At 42.4% G+C, this 18,900-nt stretch overlaps 1 protein-coding gene across 1 annotated transcript; it reads right to left on the reverse strand.

The window, feature by feature from the left end:
• Positions 1–1,924: 1,924 nt before the first annotated feature.
• On the reverse strand, positions 1,925–15,063 carry stk17al (serine/threonine kinase 17a like). Its single transcript, XM_059348973.1, has 7 exons — positions 14,713–15,063; positions 10,784–10,996; positions 6,182–6,326; positions 5,510–5,636; positions 4,904–4,952; positions 4,421–4,600; positions 1,925–3,664 (listed from the first exon to the last, which is right to left on the reverse strand). Exons 1-7 carry the CDS (start codon positions 14,823–14,825, stop codon positions 3,367–3,369), a joined length of 1,125 nt encoding a protein of 374 aa, XP_059204956.1. The 5' UTR covers positions 14,826–15,063; the 3' UTR covers positions 1,925–3,366.
• Between the last annotated feature and the right edge of the window lie 3,837 nt (positions 15,064–18,900).

The following is an 18,900-nucleotide window of genomic DNA, read 5'->3' on the forward strand; positions in this document are numbered from 1 at the left end:
ATGTTTGCTTATTAGCCCCAAACATGTCATGCAGCCAAGCCCGATGGGAATGTCAGACATCTTGCAGATATTTGGTCATAAACTAGGTTTTTGACCTGCTGGGGGTCAGGAGGCCAAAGGATGCATCATCCATAGACAATGATTATCTGTAAAATGTTGCTCTTCAACAATCCATACATACCAGTGAGGTATTTCAGTTTGGACCCGGTGAACTGACATTGACTATGCTTACATGCACAAAAACATTGTTTTTTGGCCTTTTTTTGGTTTGTTTCTCCTTCCGACCAGCTTTTCTTTTGCTTGCCTACCCCAGCCTTGAAAACCATTGGCTAGTTGGCTTGTGCAACAACTAGCAATGCTAAGAGCTGACTGAAACAGGCAAGAGGGCCTGAATTGTCATAAAATTTTGTAAAAAAAACAAACAAAAACAATTGAGACACATATTCTGGGTAGCTGTGTAAATGTATACTGTGGAAAAAAAATCTACCTACAAACCTGAAAAATATATCCAGAGCCTCAGTATCTTAATTAGATATACTTAATTTAAATTAAAGCCTATTCGGAATATGCAGTCTATAGGGGTGTTTCCATTACAGTCCAATACCCGGAATGGGGCGGGTCTCATTCGCGGAAACGCCCCTAATTTGAATATGAGCCGCCCTGAGCGATCTTTTGTCCAGACTTTATCTCCCCTGAAAAAAGCCTGGTTGCTGATTGGATAGAACGGTAAGCAGGATGTGACGTAGTACTCGACGCCACAACAACACAACGCTATTTGTAAAAGCTGGCAAAGCAGTGTTGCCAAATTAGGAACTTTGTCGCTATATTTAGCAACTTTTCAGACCCCCCTAGCGACTGGCGACGAATTTAGCAACTTACAGTTAGCTCTGTAGCAGTACAGTGTGTATGTGCTAACAGGCTAACAGTTAGCTCTGTAGCAGTACAGTGTATGTGCTAACAGGCTAACAGTTAGCTCTGTAGCAGTACAGTGTGTATGTGCTAACAGGCTAACAGTTAGCTCTGTAGCAGTACAGTGTATGTGCTAACAGGCTAACAGTTAGCTCTGTAGCAGTACAGTGTGTATGTGCTAACAGGCTAACAGTTAGCTCTGCAGCAGTACAGTGTGCATGTGCTAACAGGCTAACAGTTAGCTCTGTAGCAGTACAGTGTGTATGTGCTAACAGGCTAACAGTTAGCTCTGTAGCAGTACAGTGTGTATGTGCTGCTGCTGCAGGAGGTGTTCACTTAGCGATCTCTGTTTGTTTACAACAAGCACCAGACACTGTAAGCAATGCCGGTTAATTCACGATCACGATGTTTATGATCGAGGAGACGATGTGCCTAATTAGCCGTGCTGCTTTGTTTATGATCAGCTGCTGACGTTGTGCACAGTTAGCAACGGCGGCCACATTTGCGTCCCTGTTGAATCCGTCGCATATGCGATCACGGTCAAAACGGTCGCTAAGTGATTACGCGTCGATCGAAAACCATACGTCACCTCTGGAGTCTGGTAAATCCCTCTGGGGCCTTTTTTGTAATGGAGACACGCAGAGTGAGTGGACATTTGAGAGGGCGTGGCCTGAGACTTTAGAGAGGGCGTGGCCTGAGACTTTCCTGATGGCCACTCTTCCCCATAAAGGAAACACGGGTTATAGGATGCATATCAAATTGAATAATAGTTTAATTTTAGTGTCATGATAGTTATTGTTTATCCCTAGCGCCATGCTGTTAGATTGGCTAATAAAAATAACAAGAACTATCTGTAATCTTGGTTGTAGTGTTGATGTAACTGAACTATTAAATTAAAAAGTAATAAGCCAACTAAAGTAAGCTAAGCTAAGTAATAAGCTTGAAAAATAAAGTACTGCTGCCAGCTGTTACATTTCCTTGTTGTTATAAAAACAATCACACACAAGCAGGAGAGTTTGATACAAAATGCACCTGTATTTTTCTTCGTTACATTTTGCAATGCATGCCATCAACATTTATTCATTTAAACATGACGTCCACAAGGACAAGTGCAAACCTGCCTGTAATTCATGAGCAGAAAACAGGAATAAGTAAAAGTTAACGTACAAAATAAGACATGATATAATGATGTTAACATTCATAAAAAAACAAAAACAAATATTTTACAGATTAATCTTAATACTAACTCACAATATACATTTCAGTACTTTTTTTGGAGAAATTCTTCCCAATTTCTCTGCTCCCGAGCGTTTGAAGGCAAACATCAAATATTTATACAAAACTTCAGTTGACCATGTCATCTATTACAATTCTCATAACGGAACTGAACTGTTGCTTTCAACCCCTGCCATCCCCTCTTTCCAAGACTGATGTTTTCACAATATTTGAAGACCCTGAAATCTTGTGGCAACCTTGCAGTTAAGTAAAAAAAAAATACAACTTGTGCAACTTGTGCAATAGCCAACAAAATGAACTTTATACAATAAAACTTTAATATTAACGCAGAAGTGAGGTTGAACAAGTGGCACTTTGTGGCAAAAAAAAAGGTGACAAAAACAGTGGGTGTAGGGAAATGGTTAATATGTACAGTACATTGTGTGACAGCTGATGTGCTTGAAAAGCCTTAAGATTCTCTCTATAACATGGAAGTCCAATAACAAAATAAAAAGTGCTTAAGATTGTCCTTGGAAAAAAAAAAGAATGCTACCATTTCCATGTTAAACTCATTGATGTGGCTTTGAGTATTTAAGGGGGTGAAGAAAAACACATAAATAAACATAAAAACAGTGGAACAATCTGGCTTCAGCGTAGGTGCTGTCCTTTGCTTTAATCCTTTTGTTAAGTACAACCATCTGTCAAAACCTTTTGCTTCCTTCAACAGAACTCATCACAGAAGGTATGTCTGGGTCAGCTGAAGCATAACTTGTTTTGATGAGAGCACACAGTGAGTGAAGTCATTTCCTGTGGCTGCCCCTCCTCTGGAACCCAGTTCAAAAGGCTAATTGGGTTAAAAAATAAAAAAAGAGGAACCAGTGTGCATGCAGGGGTGAACTAGCCACAGTGTTCAAGCTGTCACTTTTAAGGCAGCAGTGCAGTCCTGCGACAAAGTCCTTGTGTGTCTTCTCCCACTCTTTTTTTTCCTGCATCTTCATTCTTCTCACATTCCTTCCCAGCAATCATAAACCAGCACGGAGAAGCGTGTATTACTCAAACACAAGCAGAGGTATTAAACAACACACAGCCCAGCTCACAGACATCACAGCAGTAGAAGCAGCCAGGCATACAGCATCCATATAGCACGGCCCCGAGTCACGTCAAGGCCGAGAAGCTGTGGGCGCGCACTGGCTTCCAGCATCTGCTCCGTGGAGTTTTATTCAGTCTCTGTCCGCCTGTCGTTCAGCAGATCAGCTCCTGCTTTATTTCAGGCCGCGTGGGGAACGGGGGCTCGCTGAAGGAGAAGGCGTCACGGCCCGCCTTCAGCCCGCCCTGGCCCGGGCACGCCAGGTACGACCCGATCAAGTCCAGCTCGGGGGACGGAGCCGGGCTCTCGGGCTCCGACTCCGACTGGCTCGTCTCCGGGTCGTCCAAAGAAGAGGCCGAGCAGGTGTCGAGGAGCGGGTGGGAGTGGGGATGGGGATGGGCGACCGAGTTCAGCCAGGGGTGGTTGAGGCAGTCTTCCGCTGTGGCTCTCTTCCTGCACACACAAACACAATAACACTGCGGATGAGTGGAAATTCCCCGAGAGTTTACATAACCGACAGATTGCCTGGATCATCCGATTCAATCAATCCACTCTCTCTCTCTCTCACAGACGACGGCCATATTCTTTTTCAACATTTGGTTTGGAAAACCACAAAGAAAAGCAGTTTTGCTCTCAAGATTTTTTCCCCCCTCCGTCTCTCACCGATTACTCAAACACTGAGGAATCTTCCACTTTTTCCAGCTTTACCAATAATCTGCTGCAATTAAATGATACTGACTGCAGATTATGGCCCTGGATGTGAGACAGAGGCTGCTGCTAGTTTTCATCAACAAATTGTGGTGAAAAAGTGCACGCTCAGTGTTTGAGCTCTTAATCAGGTTAGAGTTAAGTTAATCAGAAATATGGTTACATAGCTTCTCTTGAAAATCCCCTTTACTTTAACTTTTTTTGGTGACACGCAAACTGATGCGTCAGTGTTTGATGAAATGTCAAAACCTAAAAAGGTACCGTCCTAAAAACCTCTTTAGAATAAGATGAGTTTGCAAAAAAAGGAAATGACATTTCAAGTGACGCAGATCTTCTTACCAAATACACTCATTTAGACACAAGCGGATGTATTTCCGTGTCGGTAGGAGGCTGACTCACATCCTTGCTGTGTAATTCAACTCAATATGATGCTGATGAAACTTTTGCTAAAATCATCAGAACATCAGATCTTATCTTCATGTTTACAGTAATTAGCCTCACCTGGGATTTTTAACCAACAAGGCCTTGATGAAGTCAACAGCCAGGGGGGAGACCCCTTCAAATGTGTCCTGCGAGTAGTCAACGTTGACTTGGGAGATGTTGAGGAATGTCTCCTGCTTTTCTTCACCCAGGAATGGAGACTCGCCCGTCAGCATGACGTAGGTCAGGACCCCGATACTCCTGGAACAGAGGGAGGAAGAAAGGGAGGGAGGTTTAGACACAGTTTGTCATCTTTGATGTTACATAATGTATTTTGCAACACAACAGGGTTGGCTGTGTTCCACTTTGCTGCGGTTAGTCATTAATTAACTGCAAGTACGAAGCAAAGATGAACCTGTGGTCTAAAGTCTAGACTGTGTTGCACGCTCAGGAGGTGATGTCACCCCGTCTTTATTCTCAGAGGTAAAACAGACTAAATGAGTTCTGCACAGCGTCCAGTTAAATGAGTGGAAACAGTCACATTAACTGCAGAAGCACACTTACCACATGTCTGTCGCAGTGCTAATGGGTTCATAGTTCAGGATCTCTGGTGCTGCAAACAGAAACATGTGGCACAAATTAGTGGTGATCAATGGCACTCACGTTGAAAAGACACAGGTGATCTGTCAGGAGGTCTGTTTATTAATCTAGATTTGTTTTGGTGTGAATTGCTGTAGAACATAATCAGGATTTGTACAGATTTTTAAAAATAAAATTCAAGAACTTTTCAAGTGCTTTCAAGATCCCTCAACCAAAAATGACCATCTAATGTGAGATGCAAGGAGACAACAAACAAATATGACAGAATTGTTTCATTTGAAATATTAAAAGATTTTTGGTTTACATAATGACGCACCAGATTATGTTGAAAGTGAAGCCTTTTTCTAGGAAGATATTAAAATTCAAGCATATTTCTAACCCTAAAAACTCAATGTTTGGAATTTTTGCAAACTTTCAAGCTTTTGTATGAACCATATATCATAGTTGAGAGTCCAACACACAGCAAAACCTTCTAGATTGATAAATAGAACCACAGCTAAGAATGAAAATGTGCATTTCTTTTATTTTGGGCATGAACTGTGCCTTAAAAAGGCAGGAAGCGGGACTCACCCACATACTCCGGGGTACCCAGGATCTCCCTGACTTCTGTGATTTTGTCCATGCGTCTGGACAAGCCAAAGTCCACAATACGAATGTCCCCAAGCGGTCTGGCACTGGTCAGCAAGATGTTCTGGGGCTGAAGATTAGACAGAGGTATGTTACATAATGAAGAAGGTCTGATGTGAGGTCATTAATTACACTGGCAGTGTGAAGGGGTTACAGCAGGTGAGGTAAGTGGTTCCAAGAGGATTTTAGGGTTTGGCTCATCATCTGGAATCAAGTTGCTCCTCTGAGATTATCCTCTAAGCCAATCAGATGAGACCAAGGTATTATACCTGCCAACACCGGGCATGGCTCCACTGTTTATGTGTGCAAATACCGGACTGTACACATAACGTAATGCTTATTCGTGTTTAAAGAAGTTGTGTCATGAGGAACTGTATACTTGGATAGTTTGTAAGATGCATATTTTGAAAGAAAACCTCAATGACGACTGCTTTGTTACTTCAGGGGCCATTAAAGAAACATAATCAGTTCCTTCACTGACTGATCCCTCGTGGGAACAAGGTCGTGACACACTAAATGAGTTGCAGTTGCATAACAGAAATCATATCTCCCTCCGCCCGCCACTCCAGGGAATAGACTGTCCTATATTGTGATACAATATTTCAGTGCACTCACTTTCAGATCCAGGTGCACGACATTATTCCGGTGCAGGAAGGCCACGCCGTTCAGGATCTGCTTGGCCAGTCGGATCACATCTGTCTCCGTGAAGGCCTCGTCGTTATCTGCAACACACTGGTTGAAGATTTCGCCACCGGCGGCGCTGGAAGGGAAGCACAGGAAGGAAAACTGAGAAAACAAAACAAGGATAAGATGAGAAGAAAAGGAACTGTGCAGCCACCCAGAGGAGTTTAGCTTGGCTCGCTTTCATTTTTGATTATTCACTTTAACTTGTCATAATAAATTGCACCATAAACTGTACAAATACACCCTTCCTCTCAGTTTGACAATAGCAAATTCCAACCCTGTCCAATTAGTGCAATTTTTTAGTAAACACACCCAAAGTCTTTTCCAATTTCTTTAAAATTACATAACACGCAGTCTCCTTATTAGTATACTTTGGCCTGGAGGAACAAAGTCTGTCCACATGGCATGAGAGTCCAACGTGAATCAATATAATTTTTGATTGTTGCCCTTGCATGCACTTTCCTGTTCTCAGGAATATTACTGGAGATAAGAGGGGTAATATCTGCTCAGAGCCGGGTTAGATAAGGCCTTTTACAGCCTGATATACTGCAGGTTTACTTAATAAATCAAAACAGGGGAATTGGAAGCAAACACAGAAGGTCCCAGAGGAGTAGTGTAAGTAGATACTGTATGCTTGTTCGTTCAAAGCCGCTTACAAGTAAGGGATTAGCCTTTTGTGGAATTTAATAATTAGACAACTCATTGGTGACTTCTCACATTTTTTTTAAGGAATAGGCAGCTCTGCCCGGTCTTGCTGCGCTTGTGTAACAACACTAACTGAAGTGGAGACATGGTGGATTTACGTTGGATGCCCCATCAGTCAGATCAATGCCTGGAGCTGACAGTTCACCCAAAAAAAACCTAAAACCATGTGTGGGGGATTTAGATGGCACACATGTTTTTTATCTTCAGAGGGAAAACTTTGTGTCAAGGCCCTGGGCACGACTGTTACATAACCAGCACCGCCCAATCCCCTGTTAGCTTCCTAACCCTGCACTCTTTACTATCCTCAGCTGTGAAAATAGCACCCATGTTTTTAAGGATTTTGAGGATATCCTTCATTGGTCAATATAATCTTTTCTTCTTCTTTTTTTTGCTCCCCAGGACCGAATACTTGACCTGCCACCTACCCCGCTGGCTATAAAAATGAGAACAGTGTAGACATTTAATGAAAGTGAATTCATGTACGTGAATATATTAAAAACAGCAAGTCTGGTGTTGGTGTTTTCATTTGGGAGAGGAAATGTAAGACATACGAGTGCAGTTTGATGGACACAAAAACCTTCTGCCTCTCTGTGTTATATTGAACTTGAATCTGTCAGTGTAACATGGACTTGAACCATTACCGTACCTGTCTGAACAATTAAAGGCTTGAAATGACAAAGTGCTTCAATTATTTCATTAAGCTGTCAGCAGAGCGCCTGAGAGGATTTAAAATCTTGATAAAGACCATCTTGTTTAAATTCAACAGACTGCACACATTCTGGCCAAGCACTTAGGAATGATCTGATACGTCCCTGAAGTCTAAATATTCTCACCGCGTTCTCCCTCCTTTCCAAGAAAATTAATGAACACACTCCTTCTGTGTGTAGGAGGCATCCTCCCCTGCACCGAGCGGCAAGAAAAAAACCACCGCAGCCAACACGAGCGAGGGCACGGGGAAGCTAAACATCCATTAAGACACGAGCTGAGAACGTATGAAGCATTTCTCTATATTAAAGCAGTAAAGCAAGTCTAGTTCTGAAGGAGAAGCTATTTGGTTCAAGGCCTTCTTGGCTGACCACCAAGTTGGGCACTCATCGACGTCACCTTTACAGAACGTGGTCAACCAAGTCTGTTGGCTGAGTTCTCTGAACGGCGCTTGAACTCCAGTACAGTCCAATTAAAGCCCTCTGAGGTCATTAGCGCTCTAGGTTACTGTATGCCAAAAGGGCAAGGAATGAAACACAGCAACGGTTTCTGAACAGAAGTAGTTGAAAATAGGAACGGTAAAATCCTAAATGAAATAAAACAGTAAGGGGAATCTATGGAATCAATTTTCTAAGTCTGATCTAAATTGTTTTCATTCATGTGTTAAAAATGTGAATTTTGTGTGTTGTTCTTCCAGGTGTGTTATATTTTCTCCATGCATTCTGAGCATGTATTTCTTTTGGCTAGAAATGTATTTTAGTTGGTAATAGTTTACTAAAGCTATTGATTCAGATTTTTTATTTTTTTTTACCTGACAATTTTCATTCATCTTGAAAAACTGATTAACTTTTTTTGTTTTAGAAAGATTATCCTGGAATACATTTTTTTCACCTGCTCATAAGTCATTAAGTATATATAAAAAATGTTTTAAAAATCACCAGCATTTCTTTTCTCACTTGCATTGAGGTCATCCTTAGAAATCATCAAGCAAAAATATTTAATCTTACAGTGTGTTGGATTTTTTTTAATTATAAATGCAATTAGGAGTGATGTAACGCCAGATTGAGGGGAATGCATGAATAAGATCACTTGGTGCTGAAAGTGAATTAGGTTTAAATAGTTGGATTTTAAATATATGATACACTTTGGAACTTTAAGCCTTTTAACAGAACATCTGGCATTTAAAGAGATCTACTGGTTTGGCTGCATGTCCTGGAGTTGTGTTTGTCACTTTTTCTAACAGTACACTTTCACGTTTGTAGAAAAGCAGGAAATGAAAGGCCATGCTTCCTGGATTTAGGGTCAAAGTGATGAATTCTCCAGGAAACAAAAAAGTGATGCACCTTCATTTTTCATCAAAGGGACCATCTCTCAAACTAGTCATTATGCCGGGGGTTTCTGTGGTACTGACGCACACTGGAGCTCTCAAAGATGATTAAAATTCAACTTCTCTCGTCTTCTCCGACTTTACCAAGGATGTGGTTGTGGCTACGAGATGTTTGTGTGTGAGCGCGTGTGTGCATAACACTTTACACCAGCGCGTTGGTGTGTGTGCTACTTTTGGGAGCCTTGCTTTCTGCTTACATTTAAACCCACAGGAAATGGAAAATGGTTTGCAATTCTTGAAACTCATGCTGAGGTCAGACAGTTTGAAGATGCAGCTTTTTGCTGGCCAAGGGTCTTGCAGCGAACGTTCCTGCAAGCTTTTAGGAAAAACGTAACGGACAAAGCATGTGCTGACATTTAAAAACAGATCTTCTTTACGTGCTAAATATCGTGCATGTGCAGGCTGCTTGATCTCCCAGTGCAGCTACATTTGGAAGCAGAGGAGGAACTGTGGCCAGAGCCGACTGACCCCCTGCTATGTTTTCTCTGCAGGCATGCAGGGGTGAACTGTGGTGCTACTTCCCTTTCACACTTCAGTCAGAGGTCAAACACAACCACCCCCCCACAGTGAGACCTTTGTTCTGTGGAGGCATTCCACGTCTGGGATGGGGATGGCTACCGAGGACCGGGGAAGGGAGGGCTTCCTGCCTGAGCAGCGGGCAGTTCAGAAACAGGGTCAGGGGAACGTGGTTCGAGCATAATTGCCCAGTGCTATCTCCCTGTAATGAGGCAAGCGAGGTAATTAAGATGCTAAGTGTCCTTTCCAAATCCTAATTAGAGGCAGTAGAGAACGCTTACTGGATATGCATCATGTCATTTAACACCCAACCCCAACACACCACAGCCAGACAGCCAGCCGGGGTGACCTTGCTGGGTCACTGAACCAGCAGATTGTCTCAGCTGCTGGCCACTTTACCTGCAATGAGTTCTCACAGTGGGGTGTAAATGACTCATTTGTAGCTTGATATTGTTATTTTCTCACAGTGAGCTCGGTGCGTTTTTGCCACATCTGTATTTAAAGTGACAGTTACTGACAGCCCTGTTCGCATTACAAGAAACCGAGGTGTCGAGGCTATGGCGAGACGAGCGACTAACCACAGAGTGAGAGAATTTCCATTTAAGGCTGATTGTGTGTTAGAGTAGAGCAAGGCTACGCTTTTCACACGTGTCTGAGTGTGTTTTTTTGAGGCAAGAAAGACTTGACTGACATGCAGCTTTGCCCTCAGCAACCAGCACATACCTCAAAGCCAGAAACAGATCAGACAGATAGATAAAAGCTGACAATTCACAAGAAAAAACCAATGCAGAGACATTCTCGTCATGCAGGATGTTGCATGACGCGAATGTCAAGATCTGATTCAAGTTTTCCCAACTCAAAGATTATTTCTTGTTAAGTAGAAATCATTACGTGTTTACCGAGTTCTCAAGAAGCCAGTTTGGTGTCCTCAAACCCCTCAGACATGCTATATGAGAAAAACTCCACTCTTGGAAAGTTTTAAGAGAGTGATGATTAAAGGGTTTTCATCTCCTTAATGATTGAAGGCCTAATTATTTCATCCCCAGTTTTCCTGGCATTAAAAGGGCATTTAGATTAGCTTGCCCCCATCACTTTTTTCCCCTCAGATGAGTGGCGCTGCAAGGGTGTGTGTGCATGACAGTTTGAACTAACTTTGGAGTGACAGACAAGGCAGTGACCTCTTTAAAGAACTTTCTGTAATGTGTACAGTATTGTCTTACCACTCCAGAACGAGGACGATTTCGGTGTTGGTTTCGTAGACCTCATGCAGTGCCACCACATAGGGGTTTGCCTTGGCCGACTCCAGCACGGCGATCTCGTTTAAGATGTCCGTGCGGCAGTCCTCGCCCTTCCGTCGCTTTCGCAGGAACTTGGCAGCATACTGCTTCCCGGTCGCTTTCTCAATGCACTTCTTCACCACCGCAAACTTTCCCCTGGGAAACAAAGAGGGGGGAGAGCAAGAGAGTGATTAGTGAGGAGACAAAATAATCACAACCACATTACTGGCTTTTTCAAATGTATTTGGTTTTAGAGATGGTTCTGTTCTGTATCCAAGTAGCCAACAGGATTAAATTTAGGTCATTGAAAACTGCAGCGAATGAAAGTCTAAAATTACTGGACACACTCATGACAGTTAAACTGCTATGAGGTGAAACCTAGATTACAGTGCAAGGCTTGTGGAAAAGACCGCCAACCGGCCACGAGTGCAACACTGTAGGCGAGGTTTAAGAACAGTTCAGAGATAAGAAGGGCATCATTTGAAAATACAGACGCTGCCATTGAGCGCTGATATGCTCAGCTGAGAAGGCGTCATTAGACATGGGTTAGAGATTTCCCCCCTGTTCTTCTCTTCCTCTAGCCTTCAGGAGGGTCTGACAAGAGGCAGATAAGGCTGACAGTTTTGGCAAGAGCTGCTGAATAGTAGGCAGGGACTTGATAAGGTTAAGGTCAAACAAAAACAAAGAGATGCAACAGCTCGGTGGCTGGATGCCGCTGGTAAAACACAAGATTTAAAAAGAATGTCCACTTTTACAACCTCATTCCGCCGCATATGCATTGATGGATTCATAGGAGGTGTTAGGGGTCAGGCGTGGGTGTGGGCAGGATGTCCGATGCGCGCAGAATTGCAGCTCGGGCCGACCACAATCACCAGCCGTCCCTCCCAGGCTGATAATGAGGCCTTGTCCACTTCCCTTTCTTCACAGCTGACAGCAGCGGGGACAAATGGGATTGTGTTGACACCTCCGCCCAGACCCTCGGCCAGAGCCTGCGTCTCCTTTGACAATTGTACAAAAGCTGACCAGTCGGCTGATACAGCAGCCCCGGGACCAGGACCACCCACCAGACCGTTGGTTTGGGTAGGCCTGGCAGGGGGGGTCACTGCTGTTACAGTCAGGTTGGAGCCTAAGCAGCAGGCTTAAATGGATACCGTTACCTCCACATCTACATCCAGCTAACATCTCAATGTTTTAATGAGCTGCACAATGCAGAGGACTTTGAAAAGATGACTGTAAACTGGGCAGAATCTAAATGAAGTGGCCGAGTCAGAAAGGTCCAGTCAGCATGGTGCCAGTCATTTTCCCACACAGCATTACTCCCGAGCCCAGTACCACTGACCAAAAACAGCAACTGTTCTGGCCGGAGCTCGGTTCAGTCTTGGCGACTGCACCAACTGCTGTGAGGCCTTCTCTCTCCCTCTCTTTTTTTGCCCCCCTAGCCTTGCAGAATGGTGACGACTCATTGTTCAGAGTGAAAAGGCTAAAACTCGTCAGAGCCTTTTCATCCTTAATTAGCCAAGTTCAGAGCAGCTCACTGTGGGCTGGGAACTACATATGGAGTGAAAAGGAATGACCGCCGGCTACGCAAAGGAGCAACAGGAGGTCTTTTCAAAGGCTGACAACAGGTCAGAGGTTACTAAACATGGCCAACTTCCAGCCGGCAGATGCACCAATTCTCCTGGTTATACAGAACATCAGTGCATAAGTTTAATATTCTACCCATTGAGTCCCTTGTGTTTTTTGCATTAGAACACACACAGGTAGCAGAAAAACTCTGACTCCAACACAAACTAGTACTTTATCTAACATCCTGTCTGGATCCACATGCACAGTTATGCAGATCATTTAACGGCTTATTTTCAGGGTTATCCTGGGTAAAAATCTCTCTGAAACCAGACTGTCATCACTCATCAACTTCACTGTGACACGTAAAAACCGAACCGCTCTCAAGCACTGGAGATGGTGATAATTTGATTGAGAAGTTGGTTTCCCGTGGAGTCTGCGTTTTGTCTCCCTCAGCAGGGCACTGACTCATGTCTGAAGTGCGATGAGAAATGACAGCTCTCATTTGCCTGCTTCACAGACAGAATGACACACAACATGGGTTCCTCTTTCTGTTTCCCAGTTGGCCACAACTTATTTTGTGCATACATAGCTCTGCAGGGGGCCACAACTCATGATGAAAATAAAGCCAATTATTGCTCAGAAAAGAAGCACTTGGCGGAAGAATTCAGGCACTTCTAATATGGTCAACTTCCCTCCTAATGTACAGACTGTATAGCTGATCTGCAGGCATACATTCCTGCACTTAATGCGATTATGAGGCCTGATCTCAGGATGTTGTTGGGTCTGGCTCATGGGAAGAGGGAAGGAGGATGAAGGGGCTGAGGTATGAGGTTGAGGAGGGGCGTTTAGAGGCAGCCAACCCCCCCACATAGGCCCTGGCTGCTGTCCCAGGATGTCCCAGGGTGTCTGACAAGGAAACTGGCTGCTACCAACTGACTCTTTATTTAGGCTGTCTCTGCAGACAAGTTAACACACACTGAAAAATCTGAGTTATAGAGACAGATGCAGAACTGGCACAAGCTGCAATCAAACAGCTGTCGTTGAGTTAAGTGAAACCCAAGAAGAAACCCAACTGCAGCTTCTTGTGTTAATGCAGAATTCTTTTGGAGGAAAGGCTTTATTGTCTGGCATGTTGGGGAATCCCCGGTTAAATACGGCTGGAATGTGCACTTCAGATAAGATGGAGAAGAGGTGGCTGATGGTAGATTGCATATTTAATGCTGGGAAAACAGGTGTGACAAATGAGGAACTCTATTTACCACAAGTTCTGATTTCTATTAAACATATTATACAAAAATGTCTCAAAGAGAAGTTGGGGCCACTTTGTGTTTTCATACACCATCCTGTTATTGGCCTTGATGTACTGGCCCCATTTCACCACACACACACACACACACACACACACACACTGTGACATATAAAAAATATGACTCCAATCTAATACCGTAGGTGAGTTTATATTTTCACCCCCACATGCAGTTGGATCTACCGGCCCACATAAAAAGGACCCTGACAGAAGCAACAGCACAGCTTGTGGAGAGTCAAAATCCAGAGAAAATGATCATGCTTTCATCCACTGGATGTCAAACATAGAAGAACTGTGTTTGGAGATGTGCAATTCTAGATTTAAGTCCCTCCTCATCTCACAAAACTTGTTGGATTCCTACATATTTTTCAAAGACATATTCAAGCACTTTTCATGTATTTTCAAGGCTTTCCAGCACCTTACAACCGTCGTAAATTGCAGATTTATAGACAGGACATACAGCATAACAGTTTACAGATTATATCTGTTCTTCATAACATTAATTTAGATGTTATTGTGTTTTAAACAGCAAAACATGTCTTTTGACAGCCGTTTACAGAGTGGTGATAATTAAAATAAGCATTACACAGTTGAATGCTTTTACCTGGATTCAAAACAAAGCACCGTTCAAACCTTGAAAACACTTTAAGGATTTCCAGCGCTAGTTGAAAGTCCGTTTATGTGCGCCAGCATCTTTGCATAACTCATTACTGCTCACTCTTATGATCACTTTTCAGAAGCTTTGGCACAAGCCGCGTAAAAGCGCATTACCGCTGCGCGTCTCCATCTGTGCCTTTCCCCCGGGGAAGGAATGCTGGATTGGAAATGTCCAATTAACACGCTTCCCATTAGCACGTGCAGAGAGTAAACCCTAATATGATTACCAGATTACAATAAGCTCATCAAGACATTGCTGCATTCCGCCCGCAGTCGAGCAAAGTCAGCACAGAGATTTAAGTTTCTCATCAATGAATGTTGGAAAAACAACAAACTTGCTCACCTGCCCAGTTCTTTGCCGACCAGCTCGTAATTGGATATGAACGGGTCATTTCTTATCCTCGTGTGGATTTTGGTCACCATTCCGTTTTTGCTCATTTTCGCTGAATCTGGCATTGAAGTCGCGCTGGAAAAAACAGTCTTCTTCCAAGTCAAAAAACACAACAAAAACGATTTAATCAAGTACAAATCGCATGATAAAAGGTTCGTTTTTAGAGCCAAGAGGAGCCTGTGTCAAACCACCGGGAGATAATCCAGTACGCGCGTCCCAAACAAGAGGATGATGCCCTGCGGGAGTGTGGCACAGTCGGTGCGGTAAATTAGTTTGAGTGCTACTACACATTCCTGACAATAAACTCCTTGTCAGGGCCGGCCCCCTGCGCTGACGCTCCGCACAGGAAGCCAATGAGTGCGCCGGAGAGGAGGCGCAAATCAGCTGGCAAGCGATGCGTTCAAGTGACAGGAGTTTAAGGGTGCAGGTAGACAGACGTAAACAAAGACTTTTATCATTAGATTCAGTTGAATAGTTCTCATGATTACCTAAACTAATAAAAATATGGTAATGATTAGTGATGGCACGCACATACAGCATACAAATATCAACTGTGCACTTTATCCACCCTATAATTCACACCAGTCCAATAGGGCACCACAGTCCATAGACACTTTTAAAAAAGGACTAAAAACATTCCTTTTTAGCAAAACCTTTGGTTCCTCCCATCTAGATGGCTTTTAGATTATGTTTTCTGTTTTTAGCTGTTTTTTTCCTTTTTTATCCTTTTTATAATTAGACTGTTATGCTTTTGACCTGTAGCACTTTGAGATTTCCTGTAATGTAAAGTGCATTACAAATAAAATGTATTATTTTTTATTATTATTATTATTATTATTATTATTATTATTATTATTATTATTATTATTATTAATAATATTAATAATAGTTATTGGGTTCACTTAAAGCCTTAAAGTTCATGTAAACTTTAACTAAATCAGGTCTTTTATAGGTCTAATTAATAAGACACTTATATGGTAACTTAACCTAAACATTATTTGTTTAACCCTTTCCATTTTTACTTCCAACCCAATATTGTCTTTTACATTAACACAAAGGCAATAAAGCACACTATGTTCATACTCAAACAACACATACACACATGCTCACAAACACTTCAGGCATGTTTGCTATAGTTGGTATGTGTGCTTCATGCTGCTTGTATGCAGTTTGGGCTGTGCTCCAGGTAAAGGTTTTCTTCTCACACTCAATGCGAAGCTGCCCTCGAGGAGTTTAAGCTTCCTGCACAGCTTTTTGTTTTCTTATCTGTGGGAAAGCTGTCTCACTGAACCTGCATGTCACTAAAGAAGAATTCAAAACATCCCATTAGACAACTCAGCAACGGACTATGGACTCTTAGCTTGGAAAGTACAGGTGACTACGGGTTTTTTTCCAGCTGTTATATAAAACTCAAATCAGAATTAGAAACCTCCCCCTGCAGCAAGAGAGAAAATAAAAAACGATGACCTGGACTCCATGGGAAATGTGTCACCTAAGCTCCAGAGGCTTGCTGCTGCAGCTAAAACTGTGAAACTGTGACACTGTTAGAAAGGCACAGGCCTGGGCTGACCCCAAGCAAAACACACACACAAACCTGCTGGTGGAAGCTGTGGTTTTCTACCTCAGTTTACACCTTGTGTAAAGAACACCTTATGAGACAGTATGAGGCAGTTTCCTTTCTCAACAGCATTCTTGCACCGTGTGACTGCAGGCAAAACATCCAGCCTTATGCTGAACATTAGTCATTTAGATTTAGGCAGTGGTGCTTCTACACAGGGGCCTCCAGGGGCCACTGCCCCTGTGAAGAAGCCCTTGGCCCCTGCTGTGGCCCCTGTGTCAAATTAATAATAAAATGATCAATTTGAAACAATGAATGATGGAACAATTCTTACCTATTTTTTGTTCAAACAATATTGCATTGTGCACAAAAGGAACCAAAAATGTGTACATTATGTAGTTAAATAAAAGCAATAAAAGCTTGTGTATATTTAAAAAAAGATCATTCTGACTGTACTGCACTTTCAAAAACAAAAAAGTAATTGTGCACGAAGATGAAAACTATCATTGTCGTACAAAAATAACAGAAAAGTTATTGTTGGTAAGTCTCATTGTTTCAATCAATGTATTTGTATCTTCCAAATATACTTAAATGATATTTTTAAATAAGCTAAAATAAAGGTTTTGAATGCTTAAATATCATCATTGCAGTTTTTAAATATGCCCCTCTGATAAAACACTGGCCCCTCCTTGGCCCCCACAGTAAAACTGGTCTAGAACCACCACTGGATTTAGGGTTACAATATTAAGTATTTTCATTTTTTATTTAATTCTAGATTAATAATTTAGTGAATATAAGGTATTTACCCCTGAACCCCAAGCCATTTCAGAATTTTTTGTTGTTGTCCTTTTTGCATTTAGTTACATTTCTGTGATAAATAATTGTTTTAAAATTGTAATAAAATAGGATTTATATGGACACACACTCTCTGCATGCCATACAGCTCTCTGTAAACAGCCTTCAGTTCTATCTAATTTTCAGTGAATAATGTGACAGAATCAATTATGACTTCACAGTTCTCCTGAGAAGCACATAATATATATTTTTAACAGATATAGTTATTCCAAACGGTTTATTTTTGGAGAATAACGTGATTTTGACAGAAATATCACAATTTTAACAGAAACTTTCATAACATATGATCCATACGGTGGAGTTCACAGAGGGTTAAATTGCATGATTTGTCTAACCATCTGCCTGACACCCACTGATTTTTAAATAACTATGAGATTAGACTGAGATAAACATTTTTACCTTTAACTTGTCATCAATTTAAAAGGCTATATAGATGTTTACCTTGTTGTTTCAGCACTCATGCCTTAATAAAAGGGGCCACATCATCTTCCTAAAGAAGCGACAGGCTCATACCAGCCTGTATTCTTCATGTTTCTAAATGAGGACATGAGTGTTTGCACTGCCTCCAGGGAAGGGAAGGGAAGGAGTGAAGAAAAAGAAAGGATGACAGCATGACAGGTCCCTCTGTACTAGTTTTATGGCCCATGGCTGAGCACATTGCTAGTGGTTTGTCACATGCCCTACATAGCTGTTATCTAGCGCACAGAGCAGGATTTGTCCAATGCCAAAGCTAATTTTGTTGCCACAAACAGCAACTGATGTAAAAGAGAACTATTGAGATGGACATTCCTCAGGCCCTACCGAGTCATTAGTGTCCGGCTACAAGGTTACATAACCTGTTACGCCTCCTCAAATTGTTACCTTAAGTCTAAGTGAGCCCACTCCGAAGCCTTGACCCTCTTTCTCTGCCAGCCTTCCCATTAAAACCGGGGTCAGAGTTCAGAGGAGCCACGTTAGTGAGGGAGCTCTACTCGGCCCCAGAGACCTAATGAAAACACATACCAGCGAATTAGCCTGCCAGCCTGCAGTTTAGCTAACATAAATATGAGAAGTTCAGTCGTGACCTGGGGGGGACGCAAACACTTTCCGAGCCACTGGAACAAATAGGCCTTGTCATGCGTGGGTCAGAAATCACTGCTCTTGTTTCTTTTAGAAGGCCCCGTCTGCAGAGTTAGGCCTGGGTCCGGTCCAAGAAAGAGTCCAAGATATGGTTCCTATTGATGTAAAGAGAGAGATTTTGATGGATTTAACTTTAATGTTTTGAGGGTAGGCCGATGTGATAATGTTCGCCAGAGGTTGTATTTATGATCAGTTCTTTGAGAGATTTACCTTTTGGACAAAGAGCTGATGAAGAGCCAGATAAGGTAAAAGGTTGTGTTTGGAGGGACAATAAAAATCTGATGTTAAAGGCATAATCCAGTTTTTGAAGTGGGGTTGTCTGAGGTAGATGGCGGTCGGCACGCCTCCAGTTTGGAGAAGCAGATCGGAGTACTGGCACGGAAGCTAATTTATGTGCTGCTGTGGCAGCAGCAAAGGCCAATCTTAAAAAAAAAACAAAATCATCATCAGTGTATGCTGCATTTGCAATATTTTACCTCACTGTCAGACAGCTGTGTTTAAGTTTATGCAGGGGGAAGTTAAGTTGTTCTTTGCTATAGTCAAAGCCATCCAGACAGTAAAAACCTAATTTTACCTTGCAGAATCTACCGCTGCATTGATCATTTTCA

Source organism: Centropristis striata, chromosome 13 (genome assembly GCF_030273125.1).
Source record: "Centropristis striata isolate RG_2023a ecotype Rhode Island chromosome 13, C.striata_1.0, whole genome shotgun sequence".
NCBI lineage: Eukaryota > Metazoa > Chordata > Actinopteri > Perciformes > Serranidae > Centropristis > Centropristis striata.